At 42.6% G+C, this 19,198-nt stretch overlaps 1 protein-coding gene across 1 annotated transcript in view; it reads right to left on the minus strand.

The window, feature by feature from the left end:
- Positions 1-8,087: 8,087 nt before the first annotated feature.
- The window catches only part of LOC126252502 (ATP-dependent lipid A-core flippase-like), a 115,250-nt gene continuing 104,139 nt past the window's right edge, over positions 8,088-19,198 (minus strand). The window contains exon 4 of the mRNA XM_049953397.1: positions 8,088-8,291. Within this exon, the coding sequence (XP_049809354.1) occupies positions 8,088-8,291 (204 nt within the window). The remainder of the gene's footprint in view (positions 8,292-19,198) is intronic.

Below are 19,198 nucleotides of genomic sequence, written 5' to 3' on the forward strand. Positions count from 1 at the left end.
GGGAAATGAACTGGCTGAATATATCCTATTAATGGAAAGCAGATTGTTTGGATTGACCATCGATGGGGTGCAGAGTCTTGCTTTCGAACTGGCAGAGAAAAAATAACTTGCCGTATAACTTCAGCAAGACTAAGAAGACGGCAGGTATATGCTGGTTCTATTCATTTTTGAAGAGAAATCCGGAAATAATTCTGCCGAGCCAACATCTCTTGCCATAGCAATGGGCTTTAAGCGTGCAGTGGTGAAGCAGTTCTTTGGTTTGCTGTTAGAACTTTATTATAGGTACAACTTCACAGCAGATAGAGTGGATGAGACAGGAATAACAACAGTCCCTAATAAGCAATCAAAGGTGCATGTTGAGGGGAAAACGTCAAGTTGGAGTTTTGGTTTCTGTGGTGAGAGGCATCTTAGTGACTGCTGTAGCCTGTATGAGCACTTCTGGAATTTATACGCCCACAATGTTTGTGTTCCCTAGACAAAGAGCCAAGCCTGAGCTGCTGGATAATGCTCCACCAGGATCTACTGCGGAGTATCACCCTAGCGGATGGATGCAGAAAGAAATTTTCCTTAAGTGGTTTCAACAATTTGTTGAATTTTCTAATCCAACTGCAGAGAAACCTGTTATTTTGCCCTTGGATGGTCATTCAACACACACAAAGAGTACTGAACTTATTGATATGGCTAGAGAAAACCGTGTTCATCTCTTACGCTCCCCACCACACTGCACCCACCGAATGCAGTCCCTGGATGTTGCATTCATGGCCCCACTGAGTAATTATTACTCTCAAGAGGTTCAAAAATGGCTTCAGTGTCATCCTGGATGAGTGATAACCATCAATCAAGTTGCAGAGCTGTATGGGACAGCATTCATGAAAGCTGGAATCTTCCTATTGGATGCAGATATTTTCCCTGATTGGATGTATCAGCCTGCTGAAATAAGTCACTGACCCACTGTTGCAGATAGGTGATATCCCACCTTTGGAACCTACTTCAGAGTTATTAAATAAACATCTTTTCCAACCACACCAGGGTCTTCCCAGTTGGATAGTCTTCCCAGTCCAACTTCAGCTTTCTATGTCTCTCCAAAAGACATAATAGCAGTGCCGATAGTTGAAAGAAAGGAACAAAAATGTGATATAAGAAGAGGAAAGACAACTGTTCTTACAAGTTCACCTTATAAGGAAGAATTAAAGTCTTCCATGAAAAAGGGGAAGACTCCCAAAAGGAAACTTCAAATGGGGCCACATTCTAACATTTCTAGGTCTACTGAAGTCAGTAATGTTGGACAGAAGAAAGCAGAGAAAGTTGGAAAAGTGCAGGAGCGTAACACATCATCAGAAGAGGAAGGAGAAGATGATAATACAGCTTGCATTTATTGTAATGAACTTTTCTCCAATTCTAAGTCTGAAGAAGGCTGGGTGAAGGGTTATAAGTGTAGTGAATGGGCTCATGAACAGTACGCTGGCATTGATGATGATGATGATGATGATGATGAACCATATAAATGTGATTTTTGTACATGAAGTGATTGTCAGGGTTTGTAAATGGAGTTTTTTAAATTTTCATTATAACATAGTGCCCTGTTTTGTCCAGCTAGTCTGATAAAATGGGGTAGTCGACACAAGTGTAAAAAATTATTTTCTGTGATGAGGCTTCTTTTTAAATGTGTGTTTTTCATGCCCAATTGTAAGTAGACATATTGGTCAATTAGTCATTAAAAATTCAACAGATTGGTACACACAGTTTATTACATATGCCACTTGGTTTATTAAGTACCCTGTTTTAACCGACTCTCCCCTATCAAATCTATCCGTCCAGTACAGATAAAACGTGTTTGGTGTTGTGTTCTGGGATGGTAATGCATTTTTCCCTGATGTTGGCAGGAAAATGTCTACTTGTGATACCGGGTTTGTCCAGTATATGGTTTTATTGAAATATTTTTTAAAATATCCCCTTAAGCTTCCATACTTGCTATTGAACGGAACTGGGTTGATTACTTCACTTCTGAGCCTCTCTTGTACAGCCTCAGACCAATATTTATCCAGAAAGGTTCTCTCTCACTGTTCATAGTAATGATCCTTCATCTGCAAGTAATGCTGACAAACATGACACACTGTCAGTGGCAGGCGTGTTTATGTTCGTTTGTGGCGTAGCGCATGGCAACTGTGCTTGCTCGACAGGTGCAGCTGCCAGCAAGTGTTGTTGCATTATTCAACCTTCGCTGTTTTCCCTCGATGGGCTAGCCATGTATTGAGAGTAATCAGTGAAAGGATCTAACTTCTGTAAAATCATGGGTTTGTTTTCTGCCAAATGTTTTAGAATTTCAGTAGTTTTAGCAGCAATACTACCTCGTAACCTTTCTTCTGATTCCTTTAAAACTGAATCTATTTTAGCTAGAAATTGACTTTCTTCCTCTTTTAGAGCTGCTTCTACTGTATCTACATAAATCTTGCACTCAGATATTACCTTTTCAGAAAGGGTGCTGCCCTTATCCAACATCCTGGCTTCAGCTTTTTGAGTTATTTCCTTTACATCTGCACATAATTTATATCTCTGTTTTTTGGCAAATTCTGACTCTAAACTTAACTGGTCTACTCTTAGACTCAACTTGGGTATTTCTGTAGGCAGGTTTTTGCATGCGTCTTGCAGCTTGCTGACTGTGTTCATCACATATTTTCCCGACGCATCCACTTGGGATTGCGTCTCCTGAATTTGAGAATATGCTTCACTAAGGTTTTGTAACTCGCCTGCAAGTTGTTCCTGTTTATAATCTATGGATGTTACATTTCTGTTAACATATTTATATTGTGGGACAGGTCGGTAATTATTTTTTTTATTTCAGTTGTTTACCGAGCTCTGTCAACTTCACAGATAGTTTGCCTGATAATTCAGTACATATAGTTTTTCCCACCTCACCTCACTGAACTGTTGACCGATGTTGTTGTTGTTGTTGTTGTGGTTGTTGTCTTCAGTCCTGAGACTGGTTTGATGCAGCTCTCCATGCTACTCTATCCTGTGCAAGCTTCTTCATCTCCCAGTACTTACTGCAACCTACATCCTTCTGAATCTGCTTAGTGTATTCATCTCTTGGTCTCCCTCTACGATTTTTACCCTCCACGCTGCCCTCCAATGCTAAATTTGTGATCCCTTGATGCCTCAAAACATGTCCTACCAACCGATCCCTTCTTCTAGTCAAGTTGTGCCACAAACTTCTCTTCTCCCCAATCCTATTCAATACTTTCTCATTAGTTATTTGATCTACCCATCTAATCTTCAGCATTCTTCTGTAGCACCACATTTCGAAAGCTTCTATTTTCTTCTTGTCCAAACTATTTATCGTCCATGTTTAACTTCCATACATGGCTACACTCCATACAAATACTTTTCAGAAACGACTTCCTGACACTTAAATCTATACTCGATGTTAACAAATTTCTCTCCTTCAGAAACTCTTTCCTTGCCATTGCCAGTCTACATTTTATATCCTCTCTACTTCGACCATCCTCAGTTATTTTGCTCCCCAAATAGCAAAACTCCTTTACTACTTTAAGTGTCTCATTTCCTAATCTAATTCCCTCCGCATCACCTGACTTGATTCGACTACATTCCATTATCCTTTTTTGCTTTTGTTGATGTTCATCTTATATCCTCCTTTCAAGACACTGTCCATTCCGTTAAACAGCTCTTCCAAGTCCTTTGCTGTCTCTGACAGAATTACACTGTCATCGGCGAACCTCAAAGTTTATATTTCTTCTCCATGAATTTTAATACCTACTCCGAATTTTTCTTTTGTTTCCTTTACTGCTTGCTCAATATACAGATTGAATAACAACAGGGAGAGGCTACAACCCTGTCTCACTCCCTTCCCAACCATTGCTTCCCTTTCATGCCCCACCACTCCTATAACTGCCACCTGGTTTCTGTACAAATTGGAAATAGCCTTTCGCTCCCTGTATTTTCCCCCTGTCACCTTCAGAATTTGAAAGAGAGTATTCCAGTTAACGTTGTCAAAAGCTTTCTCTAAGTCTACAAATGCTAGAAATGTAGGTTTGCCTTTTCTTAATCTTTCTTCTAAGATAAGTCGTAAGGTTAGTATTGCCTCACGTGTTCCAACATTTCTACGGAATCCAAACTGATCTTCCCCGAGGTCCACTTATACCAGTTTTTCCATTCGTCTGTAAAGAATTTGCGTTAGTATTTAGCAGCTGTGACTTATTAAACTGATAGTTCGGTAATTTTCACATCTGTCAACGCCTGCTTTCTTTGGGATTGGAATTATTATATTCTTTTTGAAGTCTGAGGGTATTTCACCTGTCTCATACATCTTGCTCACCAGATGGTAGAGTTTTGTCATGACTGGCTCTCCCATGGCTGTCAATAGTTCTAATGGAATGTTGTCTACTCCCGGAGCCTTGTTTCGACTCAGGTCTTTCAGTGCTCTGTCAAACTCTTCACGCAGTATCTTATCTCCCATTTCATCTTCATCTACATCCTCTTCCATTTCAATAATATTGTCCTCAAGTACATCGCCCTTGTATAAACCCTCTATATACTCCTTCCACCTTTCTGCTTTCCCTTCTTTGCTTAGAACTGGGTTTCCATCTGAGCTCTTGATATTCATACAAGTGGTTCTCTTCTCTCCAAAGGTCTCTTTAATTTTCCTGTAGGCAGTATCTATCTTACCCCTCATGAGATAAGCCTCTACATCCTTACATTTGTCTTCTAGCCATCCATGCTTAGCCATTTTGCACTTCCTGTCGATCTCATTTCTGAGACGTTTGTATTCCTTTTTGCCTGCTTCACTTATTACATTTTTATATTTTCTCCTTTCATCAATTAAATTCAATATTTTTTCTATTACCCAAGGATTTCTATTAGCCCTTGACTTGTTACCTAGTTGATCCTCTGCTGCCTTCACTACTTCATCCCTCAAAAGATACCCATTCTTCTTCTACTGCATTTCTTTCCCCCATTCCTTTCAATTTTTCCCTTATGCTCTCCCTGAAACTCTGTACAACCTCTGGTGTAGTCAGTTTATCCAGGTCCCATCTCCTTAAATTCCCACCTTTCTGCAGTTTCTTCAGTTTTAATCTACAGTTCATAACCAATAGATTGCGGTCAGAATCCACATCTGCCCCTGGAAATGTCTTACAATTTAAAACCTGGTTCCTAAATCTCTGTCTTACCATTATATAATCTATCTGATACCTTTTAGTATCTCCAGGGTACCATTTGTGAAATCATAAAGTTTCTGATTTTGCTGTGTAAGCTGTTGTTCTGTATTTTGTTGATGTTTTGTGAACTGCTGTGTAAATTGTTGTGTTATTGGTTGCACAAGTTGTGTCAAATTGTATGTCTCACCAATATTTACATCGCTTTTATGAACTGTTTCCTGTTCTTGCGTTCGCGATGTGAGCAAATAATCAAAGGAAGTTTCGCTGCCGTGCACTTCAGTTTCACTATTTGAAAAAATGTTTCCTGCTGAGAACCGAGAAATTGTCTCACCGATCATCATAAAAGTGACATCATGATTAGTTATATTACCAGTGTCATCATTATTTAATAGTGGGACTCCAACCTCATTGTTTCGGTAGCCATCGGCCAGTTCACGAGTCGGCACGTTACATTCAACTGTTGCCAAGCTCAGATTTCTGACATCGTGGCATATTGCATTTTTTAATGAGTTTTCAACAATGGCCATTTCCTTTGACTCCGTTGTGAACAGTGTGTAACAAAATTATTAAAAAAAGTTTTCAAACATGAAATTTTGTTTGTATCGGTACTTTTCAATTAAAGCAGATTTTACAATGAAATGAATACCCTTAGCTGCAGACAGGCATTGGTATAAGTCACTGGGGACAGTTGAAAATGTGTGCCCTGACCGGGACTCGAACCCAGGATCTCGTGCTTACATGGCAGATGCTCTATCCATCTGAACCACCGAGGGGACAGAGGATAGTGCGACTGCAGGGACTTGTCTTTGGCATGCCTCCCGTGAGACCCACATTCACAGTTTTTTTATAAGTACAGAACTCTGTTTGTGTGGCAGTTGGTCACTTTGTTATGAAGAGTGCTTCACACACTGTGTGTAAACAAGTGCACGCCATGCTGAGGTGCTCAGTCTTGGCTTGGCAGCTGTTGAGAATGGAGCTCCTGTTGGGTGTTACCGCCAAGTGCGAATTGCGCACAGTTATTTAGTTTTTGAACGCAAAGGGAACTGCGTCATGTGAAATCCATCGCCAATTGATTTAAGTGTATGATGAGTCGTGCATGGATGTCAAAAATGTTCGTAAGTGGTGTAGAGACTTTGCAGCTGGTCAGATCGAGATTCACAGCGAACAAAGGAGCGGGAGACCATCAATTTCTGAGGAGACAGTGTTGAAGGTTGAGCAAAGCATGCGTGAAGATCGGCGGATCACCCTGAATGATCTCTGCCCGTTGGTTCCAGAGGTTTACCAAAGCACCGCTCATAGAATTTTAACAGGAACATTGAACTAGCGGAAGGTGTGTGCAAGATGCGTGCCACGCATGCTGGCTGAGGAGCACATGTGGCAACGAGTTGATACTTCCCACACATTTCTTCACCGCCTTGCAGCTGAACAGTGCAACTTTCAGGACTCAATTGTCATGGGTGACGAAATCTGGGAATATGGCTTCACACCTGAGACCAAGCAACAATCACACCATTGGCGGCATCCTTCTTCGCCAAAGCCGCGGAAATTCAAACAAACACAGTCTGCCGGTAAAGTCATGACAACTGTTTTTTGGGATCAGAAAGGGGTATTGTTGGTTGACTTTATGCCCACTGGGACCACAATTAATGCTGACAGGTACTGTGAGAGACTGAAAAAACTCAAACGGGCAGTTCAGAACTGAAGAGGAATGTTGAGCAAGGGCATACACACTCTCCATGACAACGCTCGCCCACACAACGCTCGGCAAACTGTTGCTCTCCTGCAACAGTTTCAGTGGAACATAATCACTCACTCACCCACCCACCCACCCACCCACCCACCCACCCACCCACCCACCCACCCACCCACCCACCCACCCACCCACCCTATAGTCCTGAATTGGTGCCCAGTGACTATCACCTGTTCCCTAATTTGGCCGGAAAGCGATTCAGCTCTGGTGACGAGGTGAAAGGAGAGGTTCATAACTTTCTGAACAGCATGGCGGTGAGCTAGTATGACATGGGCATACAAAAACTGCCACAGTGTCTACAAAAATGCATCAACGTGTAACATAAGATATGTTACTGTTTCTTCTCCATGTGGACAGGTTTGTGTCCTGACCACCTTTGCAGAACATTCCAGCCAGATAAAGGTGCACATGCACAGGTGGACTCTCTTGCTCCTGACAAGAAATCTAACACAGTTTGTGACTCCACAGGTAGAACAGACAAACTACAGGAAGTAGAGTAATGCAAAACAGATAAGAAAAGATATTCAACTAAGAAATATATAACAGAAAGACCTATTTCCCAAATTCAGGTACAAATGACAGAAATAAACATCATTTCTCTCATTTAGGCACTCGCATAGCTTTAGTTTGCACATCTCTGTTCACGTTCATAATGCTAAGTGAAATACTGATTGCAATGAGTGCACCATTCAGTTTCATCTTGTGTAAATTTTGATGTCATTAAATTTTTGTGAGTTTGTAGCTATTACCATTCTTAAATCAATTGCAAAACACATGTACTTCTCAAATTTTCATAAGACTGCTTTTGAAATGCTTTGTTGGAACTGTGATTTTTTCGAAGGTATATTAAAGTGATATATTAAGGCCTGATGTAAGAGAATTATTACTCTATTAAAATATTTTACATATTTTAATGTTGCTGTTATCATAATGAAGACATCTGTGGCAAATTGAAAGTTAAATTAAACTGTGAACCTGTCCCCAGCTTTCCAGAACCACAGCCTGGTTCCACATCTGCTGTGGACTAGTAACGCTTAAATTGCATGCAATTTTAATTAGTTGGCCAGTGTCTCATATCATCTTCAATTCCTTTCAAACACTGTGTGTAACTTCATATCTTTATTAGTACCATATTATTGTAGGAATAGTTACAAAGGAAGTGGTCAGTCGACAGTAGAGCTGTAGCAGAGTCGCCGGTACAGTGAACGGCTGGCGGCTAAGAAGGCAACAGGACCCTGCTCAGCAATGGCGCCAGTGCGCATCACACACACCCACTGTGCAGCACGCACTGCAGCACACTGTGGCTGCTGGCATGCCAGTATGCAGGTGCGGCCCAAGCAGGCACGTCGCAGTGCTGCCTCCACTAGCTGCTGAGCAAGACAAGAAATGCTGCAACAGTACTTTAAAGGTGGATTGAAAACAGTAGCTGAAAATGCAATATAGTGTTTTTCAGTTATTCAAAATTTGCCAGAGAGATTTTTTAACCCCCTTGGTGTATCGACACCAGTCACTAGATGGAACTTAACAATGTCACTTCATTTAGCCCATCATGAAACTGTGAATGTGGGATTATGAGGTACCATCTGTGATACAAAAAGTCGCAATATAGCATGAGAATTAAGGAACTAGCAATGATAAACTTTATTAATATTGCCAAAGCAAACTTCATAATGTACACTCCTGGAAATTGAAATAAGAACACCGTGAATTCATTGTCCCAGGAAGGGGAAACTTTATTGACACATTCCTGGGGTCAGATACATCACATGATCACACTGACAGAACCACAGGCACATAGACACAGGCAACAGAGCATGCACAATGTCGGCACTAGTACAGTGTATATCCACCTTTCGCAGCAATGCAGGCTGCTATTCTCCCATGGAGACGATCGTAGAGATGCTGGATGTAGTCCTGTGGAACGGCTTGCCATGCCATTTCCACCTGGCGCCTCAGTTGGACCAGCGTTCGTGCTGGACGTGCAGACCGCGTGAGACGACGCTTCATCCAGTCCCAAACATGCTCATTGGGGGACAGATCCGGAGATCTTGCTGGCCAGGGTAGTTGACTTACACCTTCTAGAGCACGTTGGGTGGCACGGGATACATGCGGACGTGCATTGTCCTGTTGGAACAGCAAGTTCCCTTGCCGGTCTAGGAATGGTAGAACGATGGGTTCGATGACGGTTTGGATGTACCGTGCACTATTCAGTGTCCCCTCGACGATCACCAGTGGTGTACGGCCAGTGTAGGAGATCGCTCCTCACACCATGATGCCGGGTGTTGGCCCTGTGTGCCTCGGTCGTATGCAGTCCTGATTGTGGCGCTCACCTGCACGGCGCCAAACACGCATACGACCATCATTGGCACCAAGGCAGAAGCGACTCTCATCGCTGAAGACGACACGTCTCCATTCGTCCCTCCATTCACGCCTGTCACGACACCACTGGAGGCGAGCTGCACGATGTTGGGGCGTGAGCGGAAGACGGCCTAACGGTGTGCGGGACCGTAGCCCAGCTTCATGGAGACGGTTGCGAATGGTCCTCGCCGATACCCCAGGAGCAACAGTGTCCCTAATTTGCTGGGAAGTGGCGGTGCGGTCCCCTACGGCACTGCGTAGGATCCTACGGTCTTGGCGTGCATCCGTGCGTCGCTGCGGTCCGGTCCCAGGTCGACGGGTACGTGCACCTTCCGCCGACCACTGGCGACAACATCAATGTACTGTGGAGACCTCACGCCCCACGTGTTGAGCAATTCGGCGGTACGTTCACCCGGCCTCCCGCATGCCCACTATACGCCCTCGCTCAAAGTCCGTCAACTGCACATACCGTTCACGTCCATGCTGTCGCGGCATGCTACCAGTGTTAAAGACTGCGATGGAGCTCCGTATGCCACGGCAAACTGGCTGACACTGACGGCGGCGGTGCACAAATGCTGCGCAGCTAGCGCCATTCGACGGCCAACACCGCGGTTCCTGGTGTGTCCGCTGTGCCGTGCGTGTGATCATTGCTTGTACAGCCCTCTCGCAGTGTCCGGAGCAAGTATGGTGGGTCTGACACACCGGTGTCAATGTGTTCTTTTTTCCATTTCCAGGAGTGTATGTTCTTAACAAAGTTAGTATGGTAAACTGCTGAGAAATAAAACATATCAGAATATTGGCGTTATGCTATTATTTATGCACAGGGTATACTTTTTTGTCCAGATATTCCAAGAAGTGAATCATTCTATGATAGCCAGTATTTGGTCTCTTTTGTGGAAGAACATTCATGGAAAAATATCCAAGACTTCATAGTGTCACAAAAACAAAGCAAACAATAAAATATAGGTTAAGAGGGAACAAAAACATGATTTTCAACACTGTAATATGAGTGTGCACTATGAGAATAAGTTACCAGTGTCACCACCACCACCACCACCACCACCACCGCCGCCGCCACCACCAATGGTAATATCAGAACTTTCTTTCCAAGAAACTGGGTGCCAAATACCATCCCATCCTCTCCCATACCATTTGAAATGCATTGTGGAGAGTTTTGACATTTCATTCCATTACTTTCTGTCAAGGGTGAATCAGCATTTATCATTAAAACTATGTCTACACACCAAACCCCCAGTTATCTAGATTAATGTGAACCCAAACCGCATATATAACAGAAAACACGGATAACCAAAACTACACATTTTTACCAGAAACTGCTATATGGTAGCTATTGACAACAAAAACAGCACCTCTGAGTTTTCACTTGCAGACACTTTGCTGTACATTCTTTGCCAACTTCAAATTGTGTGGGGTTTCTCATGTTAGTTTACTGTGTGTCCTTGCAGCCAGTGAATAGATTTTTCTACAGCACATCTTGTGTTGGTGATTTCTATTCCTACATGATACACAGAAGGGACATAAACTACCACAATGGTGCTCCCAGACGTGCTTTTGTTTCTTTGCACGTTCTTGTGGTGACTGTTCAATGTGTGGTGTGAGAACATTATGAGCTATGGGGCATTCACTATAAAATGCACCAAATTCCTTGTTCTCTCATCACATTTCATCTTTGTATTGTGAATCTCAGCTGTACCACCCACAACATACCACTTTCAAAATGGAACAGGAATGATTCCTTCCTCATGCAACACAAGTGAGCTCTGTAACCTATATGAGTTCACAATAGAGTGAACAAAGTACATTGTCTTCGGTGATTATGCAAGGTCATGTTGATCTTCGCACTCCTCAAGTTCCACAACCTGATGAATACATGTGTTTCAGACTTGATATTACCACATAATGTGGTGATAATGTGCTACAATCATTGCCATCAGCACTCAGTGGCCACCAAACTGTGAACTACTACACTCTACATGATCCTCAAGGTACTGTAAATTCTGCAATTTTGTATACTATAGAACTTCCACTATCACCTTTCACAGCCACCAATGGTGTCCATCTGTGGTTTTGCTCAACTAAATCCCCCCCACTCTGATGGAGGCCTCAGGCAACACATCAAATCATTCTTACTCCGCATCAAAGCACATTGCTGCGGCAATCAATAATCACGGTCATTCCTGCAACTTTGGTCAACCACCCACTCCTACTTACTGCATCATATACTGTGTGTGACCACCACTTCAACCTCACAAGATTTTGCCACTCTCAGCACCATGCCACCTTCAACTCTGAGTCTACCAACCCAATTTCCCCTACACAGCATGTCCTGACTGACAGGCTTCCTAAAATGCTCCCCCTCCCCCCCTGCTGCTAGAGGCTCACGGGTCTGGTTCACCTTTGCTGACAACCCCTTTGACCTCCATGGCATAGCAGGTGATTACTCACATTTTATTTGTCTCATCAACCACATGCATGACCAGATGGGCATCATCAGTGATCTAGTTCTCCGCCTGCCTACTTACTGCAACTACTCTGTTGCCAAAGATATGATAATTGAGCATTTGTTGCACCATCCATCCTAACTTATTCATCACATTACACATGATGAAAGCTTGGGATTGCACACACTATCCCAACTCTGGTGCTACCTGTGGGTAGTGGTTGATGTATAATTCATACCTGATATCACATTATGGACTTTGTGGCTCGTTAAGCTTCCATACAAACTGCAACAACTACTACTTTCACATGCTTCAGATTCCTTGGAGACTAAGCTCTGCTTTGCAGATCAGGCATACAGCATTCTCCAGCGTAGATATCTTCTTACTAACACTGCCAGTTGTGCAGAGGACAGGGTTGGTAATATCCGATGATGAACCCCCCCCCCCCCCCCCACCCACTCTGCACACTATCTGCACCAAGACCACAACCATTTCTCATCACCACCAAAGGCTCATCTGAACATACAGCGAGCTCCACTTGGAAGCCAACAGAAAATGCACAACTGGCACAGAGTACTCCACATACCATGTACCCCCTCTGCTGGTTTCATATTATATTCAGTGATGCAGCACTGAACAGCTAACAGCTGAACTTCCTGTGCACCACCAAACTCTGCTTGCAGACTGGTTTAGGCATCCTGGTCTGCCCTGTGGCCACATTGCACCTTACAAAAGAATGATTTTGATATAGGTGCAAAGCCTAGCACACACCTATCACATTAGCCCCCGCTTTAACATTTCCAACCAACTTTATGTCCTTCTACAACTCAAGTGTCAATGTCCTCAGTGCAGCAGATCTCCAGGTGCATCTCACTTCTGATCTAAATTTTATCTGGACTTTCCATGTCACAAACGTCAATGAACCAATGCTTGACATAGAATGTATTAAACATTTCGGTTTATTATCAATATTCAATCTTCCTCCTTGCTCCACCTGGGTTTGTTCAGCTCTTCTCCTTTATTAATCGTAACGTATCCCCTCCTTGGCTTTCTCTCAAAGAGCTGCACTTTAACAGCTCAACTTACTGCATATTGGTCTAGCTTATGCTCAAGTGCTCTGCTTCCAACACTCTCTGACCTCACAATGCTATACTCTGTCAACTGATTGATGCAGCATCTGCACAACTAGTAAGCTCATTAGATGCTATGTCAGTTCACCAACATGCACTCGTTGAACTCCAATGACATTCTGGCAGCTACATGCTCCCTCCCTCTGGTGTTCCCTCCTCTAAGGCCAGTGACACTTTGCTCCTCAACGCTTCCTTCCAGACAACAGTGACACTTCTTTCACAGGCTCAAATGATGAACTAATAGCTGTGATTACTAATGGTACTTGTCACAAAATCAGTACTATGTGGGGACCACCTGTATGACACAAGGCTTGCTGCATCAATCCCAGAAAACTGCACCACACTAAAACAGCTGTCAGCAAGATACTTGAAGCAGGAATTAGACACTATCACACAGCAATTGGTCTTGCTCCATGCACCTCATATAGAAGAAAGATGGTTCATTTAATCTGTGTGGGGAATATAGTGTTCTGAACCCTCACACTATTATAGACAATTATCAAATCTGACATATTCAGGACTTCATCCCAATATTCAATGGTGTGTGTGTGTTCAGTGTACTTGGCTGCCACAAAGTTTACCCCAAATTCCCATGTTCAAGGTTAACAACCCAAAGACTGCTCTAATAACTCCTTTTGGACTTTTTGAGTACCGTTTCATGCCATACAATCTTAAAACTGTAGCCCAGACATGGCAGCAGTTTATTAATTCTTCATTGTTCAACTTCCAATTCACGGATGCCCATTAAGATGACATCCTAATCTTTTTCTCCACTATTGAGGAACACTGACTAACATTGCTGCCTCTAGATCATGGGGTCCTGGGTTCAATTCCTGGCCAGATTGGGGATTTCTCTCTCCCCGAGGACTGGGTGTTTGTGCTGTCATCACCATTCGTGAAAGTGGTATATTGGACTGTGTAGAAAATTGGGACTTTGTATGGGCACTGATGACCGCACAGTTGAGCACCCCACAAACCAATCATCATCATCATCATCATCATCATCATCATCATCATCATCATCATCATCAAGGAATACGAACAGCATCAACTCAAGTCCAGGCCACACTCCATAACAACAGTGTCGAAATCAACCACGAGAAGTCACAACTAACTCTTGATGGAGTAACTTTCCTATGTTATATTGTGTCAGCAGAGGGCATGACCAACATTCAACCACATCCAGTTTATTCATAACCTTCCGCTACCCCTGGACTACCATGAATTGTGAAGACTCATGGGCATTATAAACTTCACTATCATCACCCCCCTTATGCTGCCTCTACCCAGTCACTGTTTACTGACGCTCTGATCAAGCATTTAACACTCTCAAATCTGACTGCACCCACACTGTCACACTGTCATACTGGAACACCTGGTGCCTGATACCTGCATCTTGGTGACTGTTGATGTGAGTGGTATCACAGATGGTGTGGTGTTGCAACACCACATTGGCAATACAACAGTGCCTCTCAGATTTTTCTCGAAAAAACTTTCATCTGCCCAACACAAGTTGTCAAGTGTTCAAACATTGAACTCCTCACAGTCTATGAGGTGATCAGACACTTCCACAACGATACTGGAGTTCATGATTTTACTATCTTTGCTGACCACTGGCAGCTTGCAGGTGCAGTTTGCTATCCTGGCAAAGATGTTCCTCCCTGATGTCTGTGGCACATGGGTCTAATCAGCCAGTATTCACACACTAAATGTGCAGTTCTGACTATGGCAAACTGATGACACTGAGGTTGCATGCATGCTAAAGGACACAAAACGTGCACCGACTCTTTGAGTCACATCTACCACGAGGCTCATTCAGCCCCACCATGTGCAACACCTCAGAGAGAACTCTCCAAACAATTGTGCTTCCCTCTCCGATGAGCTTCCCTCTCCAGGCATCAAGGCCACTCTGAAACTGCTTACCAGACAGTTAGTCTGGCTGGTAATTAAGAACAACTGAGCAATTGGATGTGTGCCTGTATCCCTTGCCAGAGGAGTAAAGTTGGGCAGGATGCACAGCCGCAAAGGATACCTTTGTCTCTTATATATCGACAGCATTGACACATTCCCTCCCTCTGAGGGCTTTTGATATATACTCTGTCATTAACTGAGTCATAAGGTGAGTCAGAGCCTTCCCTCTACCTGATATTATGACTGATTCAGCCACCCATGCCTTCGTCAACTCCTGGATTTCTCGCTTCCGTTGTGTCTCATCCATAACCAATAATCAGGCCGGCCAATCAAATCCTCTCTGTTCACCAAACTATGTGAACTGTGTGGTGTTGGCAAGGCCCACACCACTGCCTGCCAGCTGTAGAGCAATGGCCTCATAGAGTGCTGGCACCGCACCCTTAAGCCAGCACTCATGTGCCTAGGCAGTTCCTGGTTGGTCGCACTATCAGGGATCTTCCTGGAAATATACACCAATGCACAAAGAGGAGCTATAAGCATTGCTTGTCGACATCTTCTATGGTGAACTACTCATCCTTCCTGCCAAATTCACTGAATACTCTCACCTCCGAAACGATGACAAACTCCCCGCTCTAGTTGATAGAATACATGAACATATTACACACATCTGTACTCCTCGGAGAAAACCATATTCAGTACCGTGAGTCTTCATTCACAAAGAACTCTTCCTCTATGATTATGTTATGCTTTGTGATGTCTCTGCTCATGCATCCCTCCAGCCCACATACCTGGGCCCTCACAAGGTTCTCAACCATGGGCAGAAGACATTAGACATACTACTAAATGGTAAACAAAAAACAATTTTGATGAATAGGGTAAAGCAAGCCTGGCCATTAGCTGATGACATATGTCTGGCTGTTTCTATAGATTCGCTGGCCTTGGTTCCATCATCTTTCCACAAGCACAACATGACACAACAAAAACTCACATATAGCTATTGGACTCCTTCGAGTTCCTTCCAAACACCAAGTGGTACACATAGCAGTCAAAATCTCAAGTGACAGCATCCTCTCAATTGCCATCCCTCTTTACCTGCAGCACTGTGTTTCTCACTGCAGTCGACCATCCTATGTGGGATGTCGTCTTTGTCCACCAATGTGGCTTAAAGATTTTGTCATGGAAGCATCTCCTATTCAGTTCCTCCTCTGCGGTCCACACTGCCTGGAGAGGGGGGAGGGGCTCTGTGACAACTACCAACCACAAAAAAACAACTACTCTGAGTTTTGGCTTGTAGACTCTTTGCTCTACATTCTTTGCCAACTTCACATTGCACAGGCTTTCTCAGGTTTGTTCATTGTATATTCTTGCAGCTAATGAATAAATTATTTTACAGTGCATCCCGTGTTGATGGTTTCTATTCCTTCATCATACAACAAAGGGACAGGAGCTACCACAGCTATTTACTCTATTTGCAAAATATGTTATGTACTGCATTTGAAAACTCATTGCTTTACTTATGTGTTGACCACTGAAAACTGATAATTTGTTTGCAAAATTACACTAAAAATTACAAAGTATTTCATATTACTTGCTTTCAGTTCACTTTTGGAAAAAATAACCATTTATTTTACTGTTTCTGTATTTCATTAACTTTTTCCTTGCAATTGTTTTCATTCTCATTATCCAGAGAGGCAAAGTATTAGTATAGCCAAATAATTTTCATCATGAATTAATGCATTTCAGTCAAAAATTATTGATCTTTTGCCCCTAGGGAAGGGGCTAGACCAACATTTCTCAACCTTTCAGCATTTGTGACCCAATTTTCAATCAGAATTTTCATCATGCCTCTTGTCTCCCTTCTTCACACAATAACAACATGAGTGAAGTGATGAACTCAAAACAATATGAGTGAGGTGATGAAATGAAAAGGCAATTTAGTAATAAATCACTCTTTGAATTCTGGGCAGATTTGCATGATGAGTTTTCTGCACTGAAAACACAAAACCAGATTTTCTACACTGGCTGCTTTGAAGAAGAAAAAAATATAGGTCTCAGCTAAACATAAAAAGAATTCAGAGTGTCTATTTTTGGTATTAAACCCCCTTTCAAAAAACTGAGCTTTGCATGCTATGGTCAAGTGAGTCATTAATAATTACTAATCTTGTTTTGAAAATGGTACTGGAAAGTTAATTATTAAATGCATTGTGCAGTACTGATTTGGTCCTATTAATAAGTGCATTATATGGATGTAAATTTAAATTTAAATTTTAATTTTTTATTGTGTGAGACTGTTTTTTGTTTTGTTTCTCTTTCAGTATATTAATTAATCTTTGAATCATATTTTTCTTTTCTTTTTCAATAATTAATTTAGTGTCATTATCCACCCCTAGGGGGACATGCCTCACAGGCTACAAGTGCTGGACTATAGTCCGTAAGATGAGTGATTGGTACTGACAGTTCCGGCGGGCAGACGGCGCTGTTGCCGAACGTGGCTCACAGCACGCGGCGCCCTGTCTGCTACACGCATTCTCTAGCAGCAGAAATAAAAGCGAGACAAAATACAAGTCGTATTGGTACGCGTGAATTTATTTAAAGTTGATGCTTGAAATATATTAACCCGAAAACTGATAAGAGCTATTTAGTACAAGTATCTAAGATGCTGAAACATAATAAAGTTATTTGTTAAACTTCACAACTGAAATGAAAACTATTTTCGCAAGTTGTTGAACATTAGCAGTTTTGGTTTCCATTGTTAAGTATTAGCATTATTAATTTGTTCTACTACAAGCTACAGAATAATTGGTCAGTGTATTAAGAGTTATAATCTGAAGAAAGTACAATATGATGATCTGGTTGTAGATCGATAGCAAACTCCTTCCTTACATTCCTGAATACGTTGTAGTTACTGTAATGGAAAACACCACTCACATCACTGTCAGAATCTGATTTGACATTGTCTTCCTCAGCACTACTCGAACTATCACTGCTCTCTCCCAGATGTATAATTAAATTTTCGATGCATTCTTCCACAACCCCTTCGGTTTTGGTCGCCTCTCTGATGGCACTTGCAGTGCTGTTTACAATTTTAGCCCACGTCTCGCTTGTCACTTTATTGATAGCTGTTGGAAGGAGAGTTTCCACTTCAGAGATCGTGAATTTTTTATTGTTTGCAGCAATGTAATTTTTTATCTGCGCCCACACTCCTTCAATTGCATTGAAGTGACAGTGGTATGGAGGAAGCCGAACGATTTCATGCCCGTGCCTTTTAGCAATCTCGTCAATTACATACGTTGGAAATTGGGGTTTCTTTTGTGCCACAGTTTCGAGCAGTTCCGGCTTCCTTAAATCTTCTCTGAAATCTACTTTTCGCCGTTTCAACCACTGAATGATATCGTCTTTTTTTGTTGCCAAGGTTGGTGCCTTATCGTGAACAACAGAATGATAAGGCGCATTGTCCATAACAATCATTGATGGACTTGTCAGATTCGTCATAAGCGATGTCTCGAACCATTCTTGAAATACTACACTGTTCATTTCTTCATGGTAATCTCCCGTCTTTTTTGACCGAAACATTTTCAAGCAGTTTGGCACAAAACCTTTCGATGTTCCTGCATGTAAGACAATAATACGCCCTCCTTTGCCAACAGGCACTGCCACTGTCCCCTCGGGCGTTCCATCATTCCAGCCTCTACGTAAAGAATGGCTGGCATTGACCCAAGTTTCATCTAACCACACTATACTTTCGAATTCCACACCCATGATCCTGCGCAGAAATCTGCACCACCCAACTACATCTGTCCTTTCCATTAATATTTTGCGTCCGTTAAACAGTGAATAGCTGAAGCCTATGTCTTTCAACACTGTACGCAATGATAATTTGCTCCCTTTAAAGAGATCGTCTTTCTGAAGCGACACCTGTAATTTAGATAGAGTGGGATGTTCCCTTCTCTTATAATAGCTGTATATATGACGACGAATAGCGTCTTTCTGAAAATCGTCCAAAGCTGTCACCTGCTTATTTCTCGGTCGCTTCTTTCCTGGTGTGTGCAGCTTTGTTGTGCCACTCTCGTCACAATCTACACTATACTGTTCTTTCCCTATCTTTACAACAGTGTTCTTACTTATTTTCAATGCTGTTGCAGTTCTCTTCACAACCTGAACAACAGGAATTAAGGGCCCACCTTTGTCCTTTTCTTTCTCAAAGTAATCCCTCACAGAGCACACGAATTCACGGGCCTGGGTGTGTAGCACACTTTTCTTCCTCCGTTTCACGTCTTGTGTTGGGCTGGTACTAGCCGCCGCACTAGACATTGTTTACAACAAAACATAAACAAAGAAACACTAAAAACAACAAAAACGAAATAAACTGCGAATTCAACTTCAGACAAACGACGAACGACCGCACCACCTGCA

Source organism: Schistocerca nitens, chromosome 4, assembly GCF_023898315.1.
Source record: "Schistocerca nitens isolate TAMUIC-IGC-003100 chromosome 4, iqSchNite1.1, whole genome shotgun sequence".
Taxonomy (NCBI): domain Eukaryota; kingdom Metazoa; phylum Arthropoda; class Insecta; order Orthoptera; family Acrididae; genus Schistocerca; species Schistocerca nitens.